Raw genomic sequence first — 22513 nt, forward strand, 5'->3', positions numbered from 1 at the left:
CGTGTGGGTTGCACGGACGCCGCGGTGAGTGAGTTCATCGCACAAGTGCATCGTCCCCGGAAATGCACTTGAGTTTGGGCCGTGAAGACACTCACTCCTTTTTAATTACAGGGTTTTTGGGTTTGTTTTTTCTTAGGAAAACTGTTTCTTGGGGGGGAAAGTAAATCCTCTCTGAACAGCACAATGTTTTTCTGTGCCTTAGAAACGTGTGATGGTTGTCTATGTTAGCACTTTTTCTATGCCGGAGTTCTTTGTTTTAAAAGAAATATTTAAATCATTCACCAGGGTCGTGCTGCTCTAGGGTGTCTCTCTCTCTCTCTCTCTCCCCCCCCCCCCCTCCTCTCTCTCTCTCTTTTTTTTTCGAAAAATGAATCCAGTAAACGAATTTTACTCTTTGTGGGCCTTTTGAAAAATATTTTGTAAGTGGGTCTTGACATTTTTTTTTTCTGAGTGAGACTAAATTTCTAGAGTTGAGAATTATTTGGGCCCATTTTTAAGAGAAGCATGGAGAGAGTCAGTTAGGCATGGGCTTAGAAAATAAACTGTTGCTGCTGACAGCCATCCGGCGCCTGCGGAGTGGATGGGAGGATGGCTTAGGTCCTATCACCAGCCGAGAGGGGCCTTGGAGGTTTTTTTTTTAGCCCAACCCCCACGTTAGAGAAGGAAAAAAAAGAGATCTGGAGAGGTTGTGATTTTGCTTTGTGTACTAGTAAAATTACATACTCCACGGAGCCAGGAAAAGAACCCAGTTCTCCTTTAATCCCAGTCCAGCGGTTGTATTATTTTACAGATGCCTTGCCTAACTGCATGGTAATCGCTCACAATTTTTATTTAAATGGCTGTCTTTTGGGAACCCAGTAGTGTTATGAGGAAATATATCTTGCATCTAGAGTTCAGTGGGGGTGGGGAAGTGAACAATTATTGTTTCTAGAGTCTAGTAACTTTTGCTGAAGGAATTTTCGAGAGGCATTAGTTTTTGTAGATGAACTTCCTCCTTTCCTCATCGCCTTCCCATTTCCAGTGATAAGTATCTTCACTTTGTGTTAGCATGACTTTTCTCCTCCTAATATCTAACCTTTGTATTATATGATACTGGGTAGAGAGTTATTTGTATGTGCACTTAAATAGATAACATGAACAAATTATCAAAAGATAGGGCATTCTGTAAGAGCAGTGGTAGGGCCGTACAAGTCAAGTTGGGATTAGTTTTAACAGGATGAGGGCATGACCTTTTTTCAAAATTGAAAATAAAGTATTATGTTGGTCAACAAACAGCAAATTTCTGTTGATTGTAGTAATAGTATGCCAGTGCAGAGTGGCATAAATAGATGAAAATTATCCATATTATCCAGTTATCTCAATCTAAGGACCTCCCTCCCTCCAAGGGGAGTGGTGTGTGGAGGCTGAAGTCCACACTCAGCTCCCCAGGCTGTCTGTGTACCCTGGAGCGTGGGGTCTGCCTGGAGAAAGGAGGTATCTTGTTCTAATTTCCAGAAAGGCATTGTGTGAGCTAGCGGATCTCATCACCCCAGAGATGCCCATTATTAGTATTTAGGTGTGTAACTGGGCAGAGTTGAGAAATGCTTGTAACTTTTTTTTAACGAAAAAACACCATACAGTGTTTTATAATCTTTTGAGTATATTGTGGTCATCTTCCCATGTTAATAAAGATCTTTATCACCATTTTTAATAGCCAACTAGTGTTCTATTGTATAGTTCAGGGGTGGGGAACCTTTTTTTCTGCCAAGGGCCATCTGGATATTTATAACAACATTTGAGGGCCATACAAAGTTATCAACTTAAAAACTAGCCTTCTATATTTGGTCAAACATTTAATTAACTCACCCCTAATGCCTTGGCAGGGCTAGACCAAATGATTTCGTGGGCCTTATAAACGGCTCTTGGGCCAGGCATTCCCCACCCCTGGTATAGTTAGATGTATTGTGATTTTTTAACAGGTTTATTAATATGTATACATCATGTATGCGTAGGAGATACCCAGGGGAAAATAAGTGACTCCTGATTTTCTAAAAATTTAAACTAGTGCATTAGTGTATGTACTGGTCCTTCCTCCTATTCCCTTTATCTTAGTGTGTACATGTTAACAAACTTATATCCTTGAGATATTTCTATTGGTAGAATTTCTAGGCCAAGTATAATATATGTAACTTATGCATTTTGAAAACATGTTAAACTATTTAAGAAAAAAACTCATTTGTGCAAAATTGTTTCTAGTTGCTTTTGAATTTAATGTAACTGGCGATGGGGTGGTAATATCTTTTTTTGATATTGGTAAAGTTGTTGGGTCTACTGTTGTGTAAAGAAAGGCCTCTTTTCTACCCCCAGGGATTTTATAAAGACATTCATTTAAGATGCTCCTGATTTTATTTTTTATATTGCAGTCTTCAGTGCATTTGTCCTGTAATCTGAGGTTCCTCTCTTAAGTTCATTAAATATATATTAAAAGCACACATGCTTGCCATTTACAGTTGAGATACAGTGAAAATACTGCATGTTGTTATATCACATAGCTTTATTTAAGTGTTAGATGTAAGGATTTTGAATAACCACTTGAGTACCTGACTAATATCTTACACTTGGTTACAGCAATTTATTTATTTATTTTTAAAATATATTTTTATTGATTTCAGAGAGGAAGGGAGAGATCAAAAACATCAATAATGAAAGAGACTCATTGATTGGCTGCCTCCTGCACGCCCCCTACTGGGGGTTGAGACCACAACCCAGGCATGTGCCATTGACCAGAATCAAACCTTAGACTTTTCAGTCTGCAGGCCAACGATCTCTCCACTGAGCCAAACTGGCTAGGGCGGTTACAGCAATTTAAAATGCTTAAATACTTATAATCACTTTATTTGATATTCACAACAGCCTCCTAAAGCACACTTTGTGGGTGATCAAAGTATGCTTAGAGCTGGGGTTTTTGTTATTTTTTAACAATCGATGCATCTTTTATTCACAAGCAGAAGCCGTGGAAAGTGTAATCTACACATTTGTACAAAGGTGTGGGCGCCCCCAGAAAAACGCACAATGGTCAGAAAACAGCCCTTCATGGTGGGAACGCCGTAGTGCTGGTTTCTTGGCAGAAGAGTAAGGGCACATCAGGAATAAATAGATGCCACTTTTATTTTCCTTTTTTTGTTTGTTTAGGTGCTACTTTTTATTTTATGAAAACAGGACAAAGAAAATTTAGCCCTTTGTGGCTGATGTTGCTAATATTAAGCCTAAGTGCATTAAATACAATTAGAATGAAAGTAGTGAAAGAGAGCCTAGAACTCACTCGGTGTTATTTAAACTGTAGGTAATGGACCATGTGTTGCAATTGGCATTTTTTAAAAATAATAAAATAGAATGGTAAAAATACCAAAGTTTATTCTACCTAATAAATTGAGTCTATGGAAAGATGCTGTTTAATGAAACTTTTCTGTATTTTGTATATATAGATACCCCAATGTAAAATGTGTTTCTTACTGTGGCTCAGAGTCAGAAAAGCTTGAAAACCACTAACCTAGCCCTGTACCAGCATTTCATAGGTTAGAAAATTGAACCCACAGATCTGACTTGTCAAAATTCACTGAGTTAGTGACAGAATCCTTGGGCCTTCAGAGGCTCTCCAAGGCTAGAAAAACTATGACATTACATGACCTCATCTAATGACATCTGCTTGTGGGCTTATTTGGAATTCATTAGCTTTAGATCATCTGTTAATAGATGCTTTATATTACTACTAGAGGCCCAATGTATAAAATTTGTGCAAGGGGCTCAGCCCTCGCAGCCCTGGTTGCCTTGGCTCTCCCAGCCCGGCTTCATCGGGAATGTTGCTCAGATGGTCATTCTGCTGTTTGGTCTAATTAGCATATTAGCTCTTTATTATATGGGATTAAGTTAAAACTTGAGTTACTGATGTACAAGCAGAATCAGGATTCTGGACCCAAACTATTTAACACCTATAGTTTGCTCATGTGCCTTCTCTTTCATGATTATAGAGCAATGAAGTAGCATTTTCTCAGTCAACTGCTCCCATTATGGGTCATGCCTCAGTAAATGCTCTGCTTTGGATATCAGACACCACCTCACCTTGGGTGTCTGACCATAGAGGTCCCCAGAGGCGAGTGTGTTTATTTTCCCGGTATCACATCGTTTTGTATGGTATTGTTCTTTGTCCTGTGGAGTGTGACATATTAAACTTTATAGAACTGTGCACCATTGGGAAAGTAATAGAACTTGCCTTACCCTGTGTGCAGTCTATAAATGAAGGTCATTGGTGGGTGTGGCAGAGGTAGCAGCAGAGGCATGCTAAGCCATAACCCAGCAGGAGACAGTACTTTCTGGACCGGTAGTGGCTAGGGGGGGAAGGGGTAAGTTTATGTGTTGCGTTCCAGACACAATTGCAATTACTATGATATGTGCTTTACTGTTATTAAAGAGCAATTTCCCAACCCCTGAAATAATTTGATTTCTTTGCAGTTGAAATTTAAATTTATATCTCTAGAATTAAGTTAGCTATAATAAAAGAACTTAAAAAACCCTCCTATCTTGTCCTTGCTTTATCATTATAAATGACTAGGAACCAGTCATTTATTACTTGATTGTGTAATAGGAGGAAGGAAAATCCATTTAACTTTGAAAGATATATTTATATTTATATTATATTCTAATTATGCATTTATTGTGTTGAAATAAAATCAACTGTAGTCTTTAACCACTTAAAATAGTCACTGTTAACATTTTAATAGTTTTTTTCCTACATGTAAATTAAAATTTTTAAACGTATAATACATAAAAAATTTAAATAAACAGTTAGATGCCTAGTTCCATCACTTAATGTTTAAGGGTAATGTTTTTATTCCTCTGCCACCTTTTTAGAGGTTGATGTGCTGGGGGTATCCTTGGCCCTCTTTATCACCTCTGTGGGCACTGTCCACATTTCTGCTGGAATTTATGTATTATCTCTGTGTTAGGACTCCCAAATTTGCATCTCTAGTCCATATGCTTTTTTATATTATTATAACCACTATTAAGATTTCCAACTGTTAGAAATCTTTAGTTGGATGTTTCATTTCATAGCACCTCTTCATGTAAATCTCCGTTGTCTTCAGAGGCTCTCTTTATAATCTCTCTGGCTTATTCCTCTCCTGTCCTCTACCATTCCACATAATTCTCTCCTGGGAAACTGTGGGTTCCTAGCTCCTGAGCCTCTTTCCTTCACCTTGGTATGGCTACTCAGGTATCAGCTTAGCTAGCCTGATCTCTGGAAAACATTTTGAAACCCTCTTTGCCTTAAGACTGGATCAAGTGCTCCCATACCACCACTTTCTATTATAGCATTTATGACTTGTTTCCCATTTACTAGACTATATATAAACTGCTATTCATGTCTTACTCATCTTGATTCCCTAATACCTAGCCTGTTGCCTGGCATTTAGGAATGTAATAAAAATCTATTGAATGAATGAACACTATTGTGAAATGTTCCCATGTTAATTAGTCTTCTGCAACATGTTTTTAATGTCCTGGGTGGTGTTGGTGTATCATAGTATAACACTTCCCCCAAGGTTTGCACATCCCCCCTCCTTTTTTTTTTTTTTTTTGCTGTAGCACTGATGGTTTTCATAGAAGCTCAGTGTTCTGAAGAAGCTTCCGCTTAACTTTCTTGTTGGGGACTTAGCTGAGCTTGTGACCTGGGTCCTGCATCTGATTAGAGTAACAGAACCAGGGTTATTATTTGGGTCTCCCAGCTCCTGCTTTATTCCTTTTGGTATTTTAGGGATTCTTAGGTTGATGCTATTATCTTTCTGTCTTTTTTTTTTTTTTTTTCAAGCTTACTCGCTCTCAAACTTAATGAGGGCGTAATTAATAGTATCGTTTTCTCTCTTGCAGGAGAGACTCAGCTGTTACTAATATTTCTGAAAAGAATTCTCTAACTTAGCCTCCCACGTATCTGTCACCTTGTTACTGAGTCATTTGTGGAGTTGGCGCTTATCTATGACCCTTACTAAATTTTAGTATTTTGCTGGTGCCATGGTGAGGTATGACTTTGTAACCAACCCGTGTCCAAAGCATAAGGTACTTTTCTTTGGCTAGCAACTGGCACATAAAATGTGGCTCTTTGTATATATACCCTTACCCAACTCCATACTTTTCTACACATTTCTTTCCTGATTCCTTCCTGTTTGCTCTTCTTCTGTTTCCTAAATATATATTTCCCAGGTGTTGTATTTGGCCTTGTTTTCTCTTCTTGGTCTTTCCTTGCAATCTCATAAAACAACTCCAAAGATCACTCACAGATTTTACTTCTTGGTTTAACATCTCTCAGATTCCAGTCGCTTTGCGCTTATCCCATAAACCTGAGTGATCATTTTCTAGCTTCATATTAGTAACCACCTGTTAGAAATTTCTGAGCCTTTAAGACTCCCACCAAAGTCTGCCCCTTTGTCAAGATCTGGTCGTGCCTTTTCTTATAAATTCTCTGATTAAAAATCTTAAAGCACCAGATAAAGAGCTTTTGTAACTTTTTAAAAGTTGTTCCAAGTTAACATAGACAAATGCCTTTTCAGCTTTTTAAAAAGTAATAGTGTTGTTGACTCTAGGAAGGTTGGCTCTTAACCCATTTGCATCCCCAAAAGATCAAAGGAATCAGTTGTAGTCATTGTGACCTAAACCAGTGTAACTTCACTGCTATCAGATTATTTCTAAGGCTGCAGCTTTGATCATGCTATTTCCTGTACCCCAAAACTATGGATCCCTTCTGCTTTCAGAAGGTTTAAATAAGTTCCAGACAGCCTGGCATCCCAGGCTAACTGTCTTAAAACTCAATTTCCAACCTTATAACCTGTCATTTCCCACCTTATTTCCCATTCACCACATGTTCTACTCAAATGGGTGTAGATGAAGACCCTTGGCCTGGAATACCCTACTCATTCCCTCTCCCAGGCCATTCTCTGCATCACCAATTCTTCCCTACTCAGACCTAGCTTGAGTGGCAGCCATGCCCTAAGCTGTCTCTGATGATCCCCAGATGAAAATAATGTCACATTTACCTCATATGGCACCTAAAAATTTGTATCCTGGGTTAAAGTTGCTTATATCTATATTTATTTACTTATACTAGAGGCCCAGTGCATGAAAATTCATGCACTGAAGGGGGGGCGCCTCAGCCCAGCCTGCCCCCTCTAACAGTCCGGGAGCCCTCAGGCGGGAGGCGACCCTGCGATCAGGGGAAGGCGACGCCCCCATCACACCTCTGCTGCTGCCACTGCCAGCAGTGCAAGCCTCGGGCGGCTGGGCAGTTGCCATCCGAGGCTTACCTGCACCTCGGGCCTGCCCTGGGGGGCTGAGGGGACTGGGCGCCGCCATCTTGTGGCTGTGGGCACCACCATCTTTGAGGGTGTGGCGGTCAATTAGCATATTCTTTCCTTATTGGCTGTGGGTGCCGCCATCTTTGCAATGGCATGAGGGTTAATTAGCATATTTATTAGATAGGATTGCTCCTACTAACTGGTTGTTCTCACAGAGTATGATATAATTTTATATCCCTACAATAATTAGCACATAGTACACCCTTATTTTTATTTTTTAAGAGAATTTTTATGCATTTATTTGGGCCAAACTGATGATATATGCTGAGGAGCACAATTTCAAATGCTCCCCTTTACTATTTTTTTAATGAACAAATTGTCATTTAATTAGTTTCAGCTTGTGATTCACCTATTGCTTGGGCTAAAGTTGGGAGTATTGTGGGTCAATTGGTATAGTGCACACTGAAAGTCTTATTTGTACACATACATGTACATGAAGGCATAATTCCCCTTAGCTCACAATGAGTCTGTCCTACTAAACTTCTAATTCCTTTAGAAATTTCCAGATAGGGCTTCATAGTAAAAGTGAGCCTGTTGGGATAAATACATTTTTTTTACTTATGAATCTTAGAAGTACACAAAATACTAAGAAGATGATTTGATTAGGACTCAGAATATAGACCTAAATGTTAGTTCCAGCTGTGGGCACCACCATCTTTGAGGGTGTGGCGGTCAATTAGCATATTCTTTCCTTATTGGCTGTGGGTGCCGCCATCTTTGCAATGGCATGAGGGTTAATTAGCATATTTATTAGATAGGATTGCTCCTACTAACTGGTTGTTCTCACAGAGTATGATATAATTTTATATCCCTACAATAATTAGCACATAGTACACCCTTATTTTTATTTTTTAAGAGAATTTTTATGCATTTATTTGGGCCAAACTGATGATATATGCTGAGGAGCACAATTTCAAATGCTCCCCTTTACTATTTTTTTAATGAACAAATTGTCATTTAATTAGTTTCAGCTTGTGATTCACCTATTGCTTGGGCTAAAGTTGGGAGTATTGTGGGTCAATTGGTATAGTGCACACTGAAAGTCTTATTTGTACACATACATGTACATGAAGGCATAATTCCCCTTAGCTCACAATGAGTCTGTCCTACTAAACTTCTAATTCCTTTAGAAATTTCCAGATAGGGCTTCATAGTAAAAGTGAGCCTGTTGGGATAAATACATTTTTTTTACTTATGAATCTTAGAAGTACACAAAATACTAAGAAGATGATTTGATTAGGACTCAGAATATAGACCTAAATGTTAGTTCCACATCTCCATCTTAGCTTAGATAACTCATTTAAAATCTTTGGGTCTTAGCTTCCTCTACAAGAGAAAAGTTGCATGAGACAGTTTCAAATGTCACTTTGAAATGAAAAACAGAACTTATGTAAATGCTTTAGAACAAGAGATGACAAACTTTTTCTTTAAAGGACCACATAATATTTTAGGCTTTGCCAGCCACATGGTGTCTGTGGCAACTGCTCAGCTCTGCTATTGTAGCTTTAATGTAGCCACAGACAATATATAAACGAATAGGCCTAGCTGTTTCTCAATATTTTATTTACAAAATCAAGCAGCAGCCATGGTTTCCTGACCTCTGCTTTAGAACTTAAGAGTGGTCTGGGCTGACTTCAGAAGCCTGAACTGGTCTTACGTGGAATGTGGACTCTTGGCTTTGTTCTTTTCATATAACAAAAGTAATGCCATTGTTTGGATTTTTACAGTACAGATGTGGATAATCAGTAAGTCTGTTGTCATCCTCAGCTTCTACCCTTGGTAACCACTGTTAATTAACTGTAATACTTTCTAAAATATAATACTTGCTGTATCCACTTTGGATAGAGGTCTGGCAGTTTCATACAAAAGTAAATATACCTCTACTCCATGACCCAGCAACTCTACTCAAGAGAAATGAAAACATATATCCACTAAAATACTTGTACAAGAATATTCATAGTAGCTCCAAACTGGAAACAGCCCAGGTGTCCTGAATCAGCAGAATGAACAAACTGGTATGTCCGCACAATAGAATACTACTCAACAGTAAAAAGGACCTAACTACAGATAGCACAAAACCTGGACGACTTAGTTTAAAAAAGCTTTACCAAAGAGAATACATACTATATGATTTCACTTGTGAAATTCTAAAATAAGCAACACCTATGATGGAAAAAAAAGCCCAAATTGGTGTTTGCCTTTAAGGCACGGGGATTGACTGGGAGGGGGTTGAACCATAAGTGAATGCATTTGTCAGAAGCCACCTATTGGTACATTAGAGAATTGTATATTTCACTAATGTAATTTTTCTCTCTCAATTTTAGTTAATATGCGTGCTAAAGTGTTTAGGGGTGAAGTCTACTGACATCTGCAACTTAAAATGCATAAAAAAATTAGATAAATGGTGAATATGTATAATAAGAGTGTTAAACTGGAGAATCTAGGTGGGTTTAATGGGTCTTTAAATTTTGTTCAACTCTTCTGAATATTTGTAAATATTCCTAACTGAGTCTTGGAGAAAAAGGAAAACATGAATACATTTGATTTCTCTTGATTGCCTTCCCCCAATCGTGGACTCTTCTGAAGATGATTGTTTATCAATTTTCCTACCAGTCCTTTTTCAATGTATTTATATATGTTCTCTAAAAAAGTGTACCAGTTTATACTCCCACAAGCAGCAGATAAAAAACCTGTTTCCCTTCAACTTTCTGAGCTTTGGACATTATCACTCTTTAAAAATTTTGCCAGTTTTATGGGATGCTGGTATGTATCTGGTTCATTTAATTTCCAATTTCTCTAAAAATGCAACTAAGCATATTTTTATGTTTACTCAGTTTCCATTTCTTTTCAGTCGCTCACTCATCTTTTTGCTCTATTTTGTCTCTTTGTTTATTTTTAAAATTCTCCTTGTTTTAAATAAACATCACAAATTTTAACAATTTTTTATAGGCTTTTCCTAATCACTTACTCCAAAATATTAACTCACTGATAATGATATGCCAGCTTTGTTACATGCAAATATTCATTTTACATAAATTCCTTCTTGGATATTATATTTTATTGATCTGTATCTCCAGTCCTGTGTCGTTAATTGCTCTATGTAAGTGTTTGGAATAAATGTGTGGTTTGTGTGAGTGCTGTCCACTTTTGGTGTTTGCATAATGCTAACTAACTAGGTGCCCCGCCGAGGTGGCTCAGTGGTTGAGCGTCAGCCTGTGAACCAGGAGGCCATGCCCATGTTGCAGGTTTGTTCTCCAGTGAGGCGAATGCAGGAGGCACTCGATTAATGTTTCTTCCTCTCTCCCCCTCTTCCTTCCTCTCTGAAATCAATAAAAAAATATATATTTTAAAAACCACTTAAGTAACTTATGAAACATACAGGAAGGATAGTTTATGTGTAGAAAAGAGTCTATTTTTTTGAAAATTGATTTTTTTTTTGCATTTGTTTGTATTAAATGGTGCTTTTATCTTAAATTTCTCACTTTCCTTGAATTTATTTTAGTCTTGAATTAAAATCCTGGCTTTTATATTAGTCTTACTTGTTTTTTGATGAGTGCCTGTAAGAGTATGGATTTTCCTTTTCGTTCTGCTCTGACTATATTATTGTTTTGAATTTTTAGTATTTCAGGTTTTGTTCTTTTTAATCCAAGGATTATTTAGAAGTTTATTTATTTATTTATTTTTAATATATTTTATTGATTTTTTTACAGAGAGGAAGGGAGAGAGATAGAGAGTCAGAACCATCGATGAGAGAGAAACATCGACCAGCTGCCTCCTGCATATCTCCCACTGGGAATGTGCCCGAAACCCAGGTACATGCCCTTGACCGGAATCGAACCTGGGACCTTTCAGTCCGCAGGCCGACGCTCTATCCACTGAGCCAAACCGGTTTCGGCTAGAAGTTTATTTTTAAAAAAATTTTTTTTTAATTATATTTACTTTGAATTTAGAGAATGTGTCTTTAGTTTTTTATTTTTGTTTTCATTTTTTGTAATTTATGATCAATTTGAAACAATGTTTTTGATAAATTTTCTGATCGATATCATGTTCTACATATATTAGAACACTGTTAGTTGTGTTTAAAAAATATTGGCCTTTTGGTATTGTTTGCTCCCTTCGTGAATATCTGCAAGAGATATGTTAAGCCCTAGGGCTGTTGTGGCCAGAGCATTGGCCCAGGACCTAGGTTGAAGGTTCAATCTCCAGAATCCCCAGCCCTGGTCTGTTGCGGTGGGGGCAGCTCACCAGTCAATGTGTCTCTTTCACACCCATTTTTCTCTTTCTTTCCCTCTCTTCTCACCCCCCCCCCCTAAAAATTAGTGGGAAAATACATCTTCTGGGGGGAGTGTGTGTGTGTGTGTGTGTGTGTGTATTCATTCATATATATTCATTTTCAGGTGAGGATTTTTTTAAAAAGGTATGTTAAAATCTCTACTTGTGATAGTGTTGAATTTTGTAATTCTTTTTTATATATTTTAAGCACTTAGCATCATGAAGGTTCATGGCTATTATGCTGTCTTGATTTTTATTTACATTTTATTGATACAAAATATCTTTGCCTTACTAATGCTTTTTTACTTAAATTCTAGTTTGCTTACAGTAAAAATACCACATCTTCATTTGTTTTTGAGCCATTTTATTTTCAACCATTATGTTTTAATTTTAGATTTTCTATAAATAGCATTTACTGGAATCTTTTAAACCCACTTTGAGAATGTTTTTATTATTTGACTACTAAATTATTGCTATTATACTATTTGGGGAATTTAGTTTGTTTTTAAATTTAAACAAATTTAAATTTTTAACTTGATGTAAAATCCAAACTAATGTAGTGACAGAGAAATCATTGACTGACTCAGGGGTATAGGGATTGCCAAGGAGAACACAGAATCTTTTGGAGGTGATGGAAGTGTTCTGCATTTTTCATTTAGTGGTGGTTTCACAGGTTATACAACAGTCAACATTCACTAGAGTTGTGCAGTTGAAATCAATGAAAGTTATTGTATGTAAATTATTCCTTAGACCTGGTTAGGAAAGAAATTCCAATCCCTCCCTTATTCAGAAGGTAATCACTATGAATTTACTTTGTACATTCATGATCCATTAAAAACCACTGTTTATACATACATTTATAGAATTCCGTAACTCGGAGTGTTTTAAATTTAAGCAAGTGGTATCATTTTGAGGTACTGTTTTCCACTTAGGGTTTTTTGTATTATATGGCCAACTTGAGGCCTGATATACAAAATTCATCAAAGAGTAGGACCTCACAGCCCTGCCTGCCTCACAGCCCCGCCCCCTGCCCACTGGTGGTTACAGAAGGTTGTTCCACCTCCCGGCCTAATTAGCATATTAGTTCTTTAATATATAGGATTCTTTCATGTAGGATTTGAGGGTGGTAATTCTGAGTCCTTGTATGTCTAGAAATGTTCTTTTGTTTTTTTGGTAGATTGATATTTTAGTTCACAATCGTTTTTCCTCAGTTTGGAACATATTGTTTCATTTTTACTTTGTGAGATCTGATATCTGTTATATTTCTCTGCCTTAGGTAACCTGTTTTATATCTTTAAAAATATATATATTTATTTATTGATCTCATAGAGAAAGGGAGAAGGAGAGAGATAGAAACATCAATGATGAGAGAGAATCATCGACTGGCTGCCTCCTGCAAGCCCCCCACTGGGGATCAAGCCCGCAACCCAGGCATGTGCCCCTGGCCGGAATCGAACCTGGGACCTTTCAATCCGCAGGCCAACACTCTATCCACTGAGCCAAGCCAGCCAGGGCTATTTTATATCTTTTTAGAAGCTTTAAGAATTTTTGTCTTTATTTTTGGTGTCCTGAAATATCACCTGTTTGTGTCTAGATACAGAATGTTTTCTAGTATTTTTTAATCTTTGCCAATCTAGATACAGAATTTGTTATTTCTTTGAGCATTCTTCCCCCTCCTCTTTTCTGGTGGAATTCCTATTAGATTTGTTGATATTCTGGTTCTGGCTCCCACATCTCAATTTCCATACATACATTCCCCCTCTGCTGTTTTGTCCAGTGTTGTAGAATAACTTGGCTTGATCCTTCAGCTCACTGATTTTTTTCTTTGGTCAATTCTCTAGATCAGTGGTTCTCAACCTGTGGGTCGTGACCCCTTTGACGGTCGAATGACCCTTTCACAGGGGTCGCCTAAGACCATCCTGCATATCAGATATTTACATTACGATTCATAACAGTAGCAACATTACAGTTATGAAGTAGCAACGAAAATAATTTTATGGTTGGGTCACAACATGAGGAACTGTATTTAAAGGGCCAGGAGGTTGAGAACCACTGCTCTAGATTAACTCTTCCAAGTTTTTGTTTTTTCCCATAGCTAAAATAAATTTATTCCATATAATTGATATATGGTCTTTAAAGTGTACAACTTGAGTTTTGTTATATAGTCACATATAAGCACATACATACACTGTGCTCATGAAACTCACTCTAATCAAGATAATTAACGTATTCATATCCCCCAGATTTCCTCTGGCCCCTTTGTGTCTCCCCCGGTCTCCAGGTAAAAATAGATCTGCTTTTTGACACTGGTTTGTGCTTTCTCCAATTTTAAATGCATGGAATCATGTATTGTGTGTGTACTCTGGGGAGAGTGGACTGACTTCTTTCATTCAGCATAATTTTGAGAAGTAGTTTATGAATAGTATTCCATTATATGGATAAGGAAGAATTTATTAATCTGTTGGTGTGTGCATTTGCATTGTTGGCAGGTTTTGGTGATTACAAATAAAGCATCTGTGAGTATATACTGAACATGTGCTTTCATTTTTCTTGGTCAAACATCTAGGAATATATTGGCTGAATTTTATCATAGGTATGGTTTGCCCACTTTTAGAAAAATTGTCAAGAGTGTTTTATAAAATAGCTTTGTGTTGTGTTTTGTTTTGGTACATTCCCACCAGGAGTGTATGAGAATTTCAGTTGTCCAAGCCTGGGCCATCACTTGGTACAAACAGTCTTTAAAATTCCCAGCATCTGGTGAACATGCAGTGGTAGCTCAGGGTAGTTTTCACTTGCTCCTCAGCTTATCTAAGTTTTTTATTTTAATCAAAATATGAAAACTAATTTTTAAAATACCATTCTTTCACCTTCTAGTTTATATTTTAATTTTATTTACACTTCTCTCCCTGCTGTATTTGCTGTTATGACCCAGTTTTTTCAGGTGTTAGTTACTTTCCTTGTTGAATTTGATACTTCACTGGATTAGTTTTTTCCTCACATATTTTGTAATTATTGGTTCTGTGGTCCTCCTAGGTGTTTTACCAATCCATCTAGGACAAGCATGTCAAACTCAAAGACTAACACGGGCCAAATAAGGTTTAAGTTTATGTGGGCCACAAAAAAGCAAACGCTTCACTTTTTATAGAAACGTAGGTTTATTTCGATAGAGACATGCTGAATACAAAGGGCTGAAATAAATGAATAATTGTTAACATAATAGAACATTTTAATAAAAATTAATATTTTTTTCTTGCCCTAGCCTGTTTGGCTCAGTGGATACAGAGTGTCAGCCTACTGACTGAAGGGCCCCAGGTTCAATTCCAGCCAAGGGCACATGCCCGGGTTGCGGGCTCAATCCCCAGTGTGGGGCATTCAGGAGGCAGCCAACCAGTGATTCTCTCTCATCATGGATGTTTCTGTCTCTCTCTCCCTCTCCCTTCCTCTCTGAAATCAATAAAAATATGTTTAAAAAATTAATATTTTTTCTTGAACATTAACTTACCAGACACTGAATAACTGCACAAATTAATAACTGTAACGCAAATAAACCTATTTTTCTTGTACTCTGAAAGTGAAATATTTCCTGTTGTGCACACAAAACAAGTCAGTACAAGACTAATGATGTGGCAATTGGCTGCTAAAATATTCGCTGCTAGTATTAGTGGAGAGAAATGGTGCACCTGCGTGTAAGGCGCATAAGGGAAATGAATGCAACACGGTTATAGTAATCAGTCATTAGTGAACGTTTTAGTTGGTTATTAATAATTATGTATAACAGGATATTGTAAAAATGAAGTTATGAAATTTTTATTAAAACGTTTATTACATGCCATTATATTGGCTGGGCCGCAAAAATATTCATTGTGGGCCGCGAGTTTGACATGCTTGATCTAGGACATTGCTCACTTCTTAAGCCCAAGACCTTTGTTCCCTGCTCCCACTTCAGAGTAGATGTTGCTGCTATTATTCCTAGTTGCTTGACACCAGAGAGCATGTATGTTTGGAGGAAGGAGCACAGTTTACTCACCTGGCTGCTCCTGCTGTGGAGTCATCTGGTCATGTAGCTTTTGATACAGAGCTTCCTCTGTTCTTCTTTATTTTTTAATCATATAATTGCTTTCCATTTATTTTTTATTGAATTTAATTAAAATTACAGTTTACATTCAATATTATTTTGTATTAGGTGTACAGCTCCTGTTCTCCATCTTTGGTGAGCCAACGCACTTATTCCTGGGAGGCCTTTCCTGATGAACTCCCTTTCCTTCCTCTTCCTACTACAGACAGTTAATTCTTTCTGAGGTTTTTTTACCCCCTAACACTTGATATCTGTAATTCTTGGTTTACATGTCTTTCACAATATGATAGCTGAACTCTTGAAGGGAAGGAACAATTTTATTCTATGCAAATCTCTATCACCTTGAGTAACACAGATTGCTTGAATGGTATATTTTTCAGAGAATAGGAGTTTTTATTACAAAAAAGTAACAACCTGAGGATTCTAGGGAGAACAGGCCAAGTAAGATACCACATAGAGGGCCAGTGGTCTGGGTGTTTCTCTTACTGGTAGGTTACTCTTGGGCAGGTTATTTAATCTTGTTTAATCTTTTTATGCTACCATCATTTTATTTTAGTAAATATATAAAATTTGAGTGCATCTGTGTGTATATATTATTAAAATAATACATGTTCATTAGTTTTTCTGGGTTGTGTGTGTGTGTGTGTTTATATTTTTATTGATTTCAGAGAGGAAGGGAGGAGAGATAGAAACATCAATGATGAGAGAGAATCATTGATGGGCTGCCTTCTGCACGCCCCTACTGGGGATCTAGCCCACAACCCAAGCATGTGCTGTTGACTGGAATTGAACCAGGGACCCTTTAGTCCACAGGCCGACGCTCTCTATCCACTAAGCCAAACCGGCTAGGGCCATGCTCATTAATTTTAAGAAAACATAGGTGCAAGTCTTCGTGACTTTGAATTAGGCAATGGTGTCTTTGATGTGACACCAAAAGCACAAGCAACCAAAGAAGTGGATAAATTGGACTTTAAAGGACATTGTCATGAAAGTGAAAAGACAACCCACAGAAAGGGAGAAAATAATTGTACATCCTATATCTGATAAGAGGCGTGTATCTATAATATGTAAAGAAATCTTAGAACTCAAGTAAGCAAACAACCCAAATTAAAAATGGGCCAGAGATCTGAATAGACAATTATTCAGAGAAGATAGAAATAGCCAATAAGATCATGAAAAGATACTCAATATCACCTGCTATTGGAGAAATGCAGATCACACCCATTAGGATAGCTGTATAAACAGACAGTATGAAGTGTTGGTGAGGTTATGGAGAAATTGGAACCCTGCTGGTGGGAATGTAAAATGGTTCAGCTGCTTTGAAAAACAGTCTGGCGCTTACTCAAAAGGCTAATAGTTACTTAGCAATTCCACTCATAGGTGAATAGAATGTGAATTATACCTCAACAAAAAGTTATTTTTAAAAATTAAACATGAAAAGGATTTTAAACTTGTACTCGTCCATGTAATTATTATTTTTTTAAAGTTATATTGGCCCCTGCTCTAAATTTTAAAACTGTAAACAGAATACTAATTTACTTACCAAGGGGAAATAGTTTCTAGTTATCAGAATTCTCTGCGGGGAGGCACCGTCTTTCTGGTGTCTAGGGCTAGGCACTCTCGGGTAACTAGGAAGTTGCAGGAGCAGAGAGTCAGATCACAACATCTCACTAGGAAGTATGCCTATGTACATACAGGCCTTTCTTGATGAAGCCTTCAAGCCCCCTTATTCCCCCCACCCCTCATTATGTGTTCCCCAACCTGGAAGCTCCACTAAGCTTCAGTCCAGAGTTGTTATTGGGGTTTCACTAGGTAGGTATGACTAAATCACTGGCCTCATCATTGAACTCAAATCTCCTGCTCCCTCTTCTCTCCCTGGAGGTCAGGGCTCCCTCCAATAACAAGGTACTGGTCCCTCTGGGCAGCAACCTCCCCTAGGGGCCCACCAAGAGTCTGCCCATTATTCACCTAGGACACTCCCAGCTTGGTCGCCATCACTGTGTTAAGCCCATCAGGAAACTGCATCTGAGTATCTAACTACACGTTTACCCCTATAAGAGTGGCAATTTACAACTTCTGTTTTTATTTTCTGTTTTTCTTGGTAGGGGAGAGGAGGTGAAGTGTTGCTGCCCTTTCATGTATGAGATTTATAAGTGAGATTAGTTTTACTTTTTAAATGTTAAATTTGGGTCTCTTGGCAAAAGGATTTTTTTTTTTTAATCTAGTAGGAACACTTGCTTCAGTGCTGGAAACGACTCATTTACTTGTTTGTACACTCCCTGCATTCAAAGTTAACTTAATGCACAAGTATATGGTATCAGACTTGGGACATGGCTATTAATTTGTGTATCTGTGTTATGAACCTAACTCTTTATAGGAAGTTTGGACACATTTTTCATTGTGTTATGGTTCTTTAGAAACCATATTTGGATACACCTTACCAATGTCTGTTGTCTGTTTATTTGTTTACCAATGTCTGTTGTCTGTTTATTTGTGAACATCTAAATAATTATTTTTAGATGTTCTCAAAACCATGTTTATAAATTTTATTTACAGTATTTTTCCTGGAAGTTTAAAATCAAGTTTTGAAAATGGTACGATAAAAAAATATTTGAGATGACTTAAAAACGGTGCTAAATAATTATACTCAGCACTTTTGTTTGGAACTTTTCCAGTTTAAATATCCGCTGCATTAGTTGACAAACTACTATATCCTCAATCTGTTTTTGTATGAGATTTTATTGAAGCACAGCCCACACGTGTTAAATTTATGCATTTGTCCACTCTGGACTGCAATGTGGAGGATTTTATCGGTAGCTCCAACAAACATCTAGATCTGAAAGACTCATTTCTCTCCTCTATTCTTAAACTAGCCTTTGGGCTTTGCATGTGTTTCTTTTCCTTCTATACTTTGCTGATCACTTCATTGAGATTGGTCTTCCCTTTTTTTTTTCTCTACAACAGGATCGCTGCATGTGATAGGGAAGTGATGGTGTCTGAAGGTGACATGCTCTTCTCCTTTCTTCCTTCTGTCCTCTCGCTCCCTATTTTGGCCTCCTGGTAATTGGGGCAGGGTGGGATGGGGGAATGCTAATCTAAATTAAAATGCCAGTATGTTAACTATTTCCCCATTACTTGAAAAGGAAGGGAAAGGGAGACAGTTTCCTGACCTGCAGAAATAAGTTACCTAGCTTTTGCCACAGTCTGCTTTGAGGTCATGGAGTCTTTTGAGAATCAGAAGAATGTTTAGAGCTGCTGGGAGGAGGGGGTGTGTGTGTGGGTGGGTGTATTTAGAAATAAATTACAGAAGACTTCAGAAGCACTGAAGTTAATCCTTGCTGGAGAGTGAGGGTGAGGAAGTCCATAGATTCCAGGTTAGGAACCCCTGCTCTAGCCCCTCTGCTAGAATAGAGTGAGAAAACAAAAAAGTAGGTTATTAAGAGTGGGAAATAAAGCTGATGTTAATCAACTGTGAGGAATTAAGTGTTCTTCACTATTGCTATACCTGAGGCTTTGTTCAATATTCTTTGATCAATTTTTAAATGTTTATAAATGTGTGACTTTAATATTATAATATGTAATTCTGATGGTGACCACATCTGATGTTAGAACTTCAAATATAGACATTTGAGAGAAGTAATTATTTTTAGATGTTCTCAAAACAAATCACTGGTTTAGGATAGATCTATCATAGTGTTTTCAGATTGTGAAGGAAAAAAGATTAAGCTCTTGATGTGGAGCCTTGCATCTGCTATCTCTTGCTTTGTGCTCAGCAGTAGAGTAGCGACGTCCCATTGGTTGGGGTGCTTGTTTCTGGCCTTGTCCTCTTCAGTTTTGCATGAGCCTTCCATTCAACCAGTGTTTCCTAAACTTCATTCATTGAGATACCATCTTCATGATTTGCCTTCCTACACATTTCCTGGCTATTCTTTTAAATCACTTTTCAACACTTAAATTTATGCAAATAATTATTGTGTGAAATATGGGTTGATGTACTAATTCTTTTCTGTTTGCCACTTAAAGGAACATGTACAGATTGGGTTTGTCCCACCTAAAATCATCTTTTATCGTTCTGGAGGGCATCGAGTTCCAATTTGGGAAACATTCCCCTTTGTGCTGGAATTTAAAGCTCTGACCTTGAACTAGAGAATGCTCTGTAGAAGCTACTTCTACTTGGATGTATTAGCGGAGAGGAGGGGGTCACAGGATGGGTGGCTGCTACCTGCTGAAATACTCCTTGCTTGGGCAAATTCATATTCTGAATATGGAGACATTTTGGCTGTGTGCATGGCAAGCTTGGAATCCTGACTTTGCCGTGGTTGGCTTGGTTTTTTTAGTCTGGACACATGCGCACACAATTATGTGTCTATCTCCAAAATTTCATAAGTTTTATTTTCTTTTACAGGTTTGATCTTGCTCTTCTACCTAGTCTTTTATGGGTTCCTGGCTGCACTCTTCACATTCACAATGTGGGTTATGCTTCAGACTCTGAATGATGAAGTTCCAAAATATCGAGACCAGATTTCTAGTCCAGGTAATGAACTTGCACTTGTTGTGGCTTTTATCTCTATCAAATGTTTTACATAGCAGATAAGATAGTTTAACCTTGGCCTTAGGTAATGAGAACGTTTGATTTTTGTTTGTTGTATAATATTTACATACGGATACAAAGACCTTTAATATTTACATACTGATAGAAAGACCTGGGCTGATAAATTTTGCATCCTTTGCCAGAAGTAAGCAGAAATAAATATTGAGAATTATATTGAAGACAAACTTGACTGATGTAATTATAGGTATGAATGGCCTTTATGAATATGTGTGGCAGTTCCACTTCGTCCTGAGTTAATTTACTTATAAAGTAAATATTTTGGCTCTAACTCAAGTCAGAGCCTTGGTCTTATAAAATACATGCTTCGTGGTTTTAATTGCTTAGTATGGAAGTGGTAAATATTAAATAATGATACATCAATGGAGAACAAAATGATTCTACTTTATTAATAATCTTAAGAGGGGGAAAACTCCAGGATACTTTAATACAGAAAAAATCTTAACTGAAACATTGTTTAAATCATGTTGTCTTCCTGTTTTTTTGGTTATTTTTAAACCCTCTTTTTCTTCCTTTTTTTTATTTTTTATTGATTGATTTTAGAAGCGAGGGAGAAAGAATGATTTGTTGTTCCTCTTATTTATGCATTCATTGGTTGATCCTTTTTAAAAATATAAATTTTATTGATTTCAGAGAGGAGGGGAGAGGGAGAAAGAGAGATAGAAGCATTAATAATGAGAGAATAATTGATTGGCTGCCTCCTTCCTGCCTGACACTAGGATCAAGCCCCCAACCTGGGCATATGTCCTGACTGGGAATCGGACCCAGTCCTGGTTCATGGGTCAACGCTCACACTGGGCATCTTTTTTCTTTTTTTTTTTTTAAATTTTAAAATTGATTCTTGGAGAGAGAAGAAGGGAGAGGGAGAGAGAGAAACATTGATCTGCTGCCTCCTGCACACCCCACACCAGCAATCTAGTCTGTAACCTAGGCATGTGCCCTGACCGGGATATTGCAACCAGCAACCTTTTAGTGCAAGGGATGTTGCCCAGATAGTTGAGCCACACTGGCCAGGGCAGGGCATTGGTTGATCCTTGTATGTGCCATGACCAGGGATCCAATCTGCAACCTTGGTGTGTCGGAACAACACTCTAACCAACTGAGCTACCTGGCTAGGGCTGAAACAGTCTTTGAATGCCGGCTCTGCCTTTCTTGGATATGGCCCTTGTCTTCAAGGTACTGGCAATTTTTATAGAAAATACTAATGTGCCAGAATCCCAATGTATCTTCCCTAAAATGTGAACAACTTGTGGAGACAGTAGAGATGGAAGATTCTAATGGAGGGGTGGGATCTGGATGGCAGGCAGGCTGGAGGTTTCTGTCTGGAGCAATGGTTCTCTTCCAGCAGGCATTTGCCCTCCAGGGGCCATTCGCCAATGTATGGAGACATTTTTGTTTGTCACATCAGAGTGGTGCCAGGCATGTTGCTAAATAAACATTCTACAATACACAGGACCACGCACCACAACAAAGAATTACCCAGTTAGCATGTTAGTAGTGCCAAGACAGGAGCCCAGATCTAGATCTTCTCTCACTGCATGGATTCTGAGCCATGTCAGCAGCCAAACTGAACCAATTTCCCCAACTATTTTTTTCTTCAATTTATTCTTTTTTTTTTTTTTTACTTCATGAGTATTTATTGACCACCTGCTATGATTCTACACATAGTAAGTAGCAGAATTAAGATTCAAATTCAAGAAATTCAACTCCAATCATATCCTCTTCCATTAGCCCAAATACCTGAGGCATTATCACTTTCTTAAACAAGCGCCGCCCCTCCCCCCAAAAAAAGCCTGGTTCGATTTTATCTGGGTTATTGTTGGGGTCCAGCCCCAGCAGGTCCAGGGGTTCCCCAAGGTGTGGACAGAGTCGGCGATGAAGGAATGACACAGGAACAGTGTTCAGTTGATCAGCAGCCTAGCCAGCATCTCTAGCCAGGATCTCCAGCCAAGTTCTGGTTCTCTTCAATTTATTCTAATGGCTTTTCCTTTGTTTGCCGCTGGTATTTGTTAAAACATCATAAATAACTCTTAACCCTTTCGGTTTACTTGACTGAGTATCAGTGAGCTCCATGCTAAAATTTTCCCTCATTTCTCATTGTAGCTGTTTTCTTTCAACCTAGACTAATTCTAAGATAATAATTATTATTTTTTGGCTAAAGTTAATTACCATTGAATA

The 22513-nt window shown here is 37.8% G+C and overlaps 1 protein-coding gene across 1 annotated transcript in view; it reads left to right on the forward strand.

The window, feature by feature from the left end:
* The window catches only part of ATP1B3 (ATPase, Na+/K+ transporting, beta 3 polypeptide), a 55598-nt gene that overhangs the window by 16234 nt on the left and 16851 nt on the right, over positions 1-22513 (forward strand). The window contains 1 exon segment of the mRNA XM_014542705.1: positions 20132-20260. Within this exon segment, the coding sequence (XP_014398191.1) occupies positions 20132-20260 (129 nt within the window).

This window comes from Myotis brandtii, unplaced genomic scaffold, assembly GCF_000412655.1.
Source record: "Myotis brandtii unplaced genomic scaffold, ASM41265v1 scaffold312, whole genome shotgun sequence".
Classification (NCBI taxonomy): domain Eukaryota; kingdom Metazoa; phylum Chordata; class Mammalia; order Chiroptera; family Vespertilionidae; genus Myotis; species Myotis brandtii.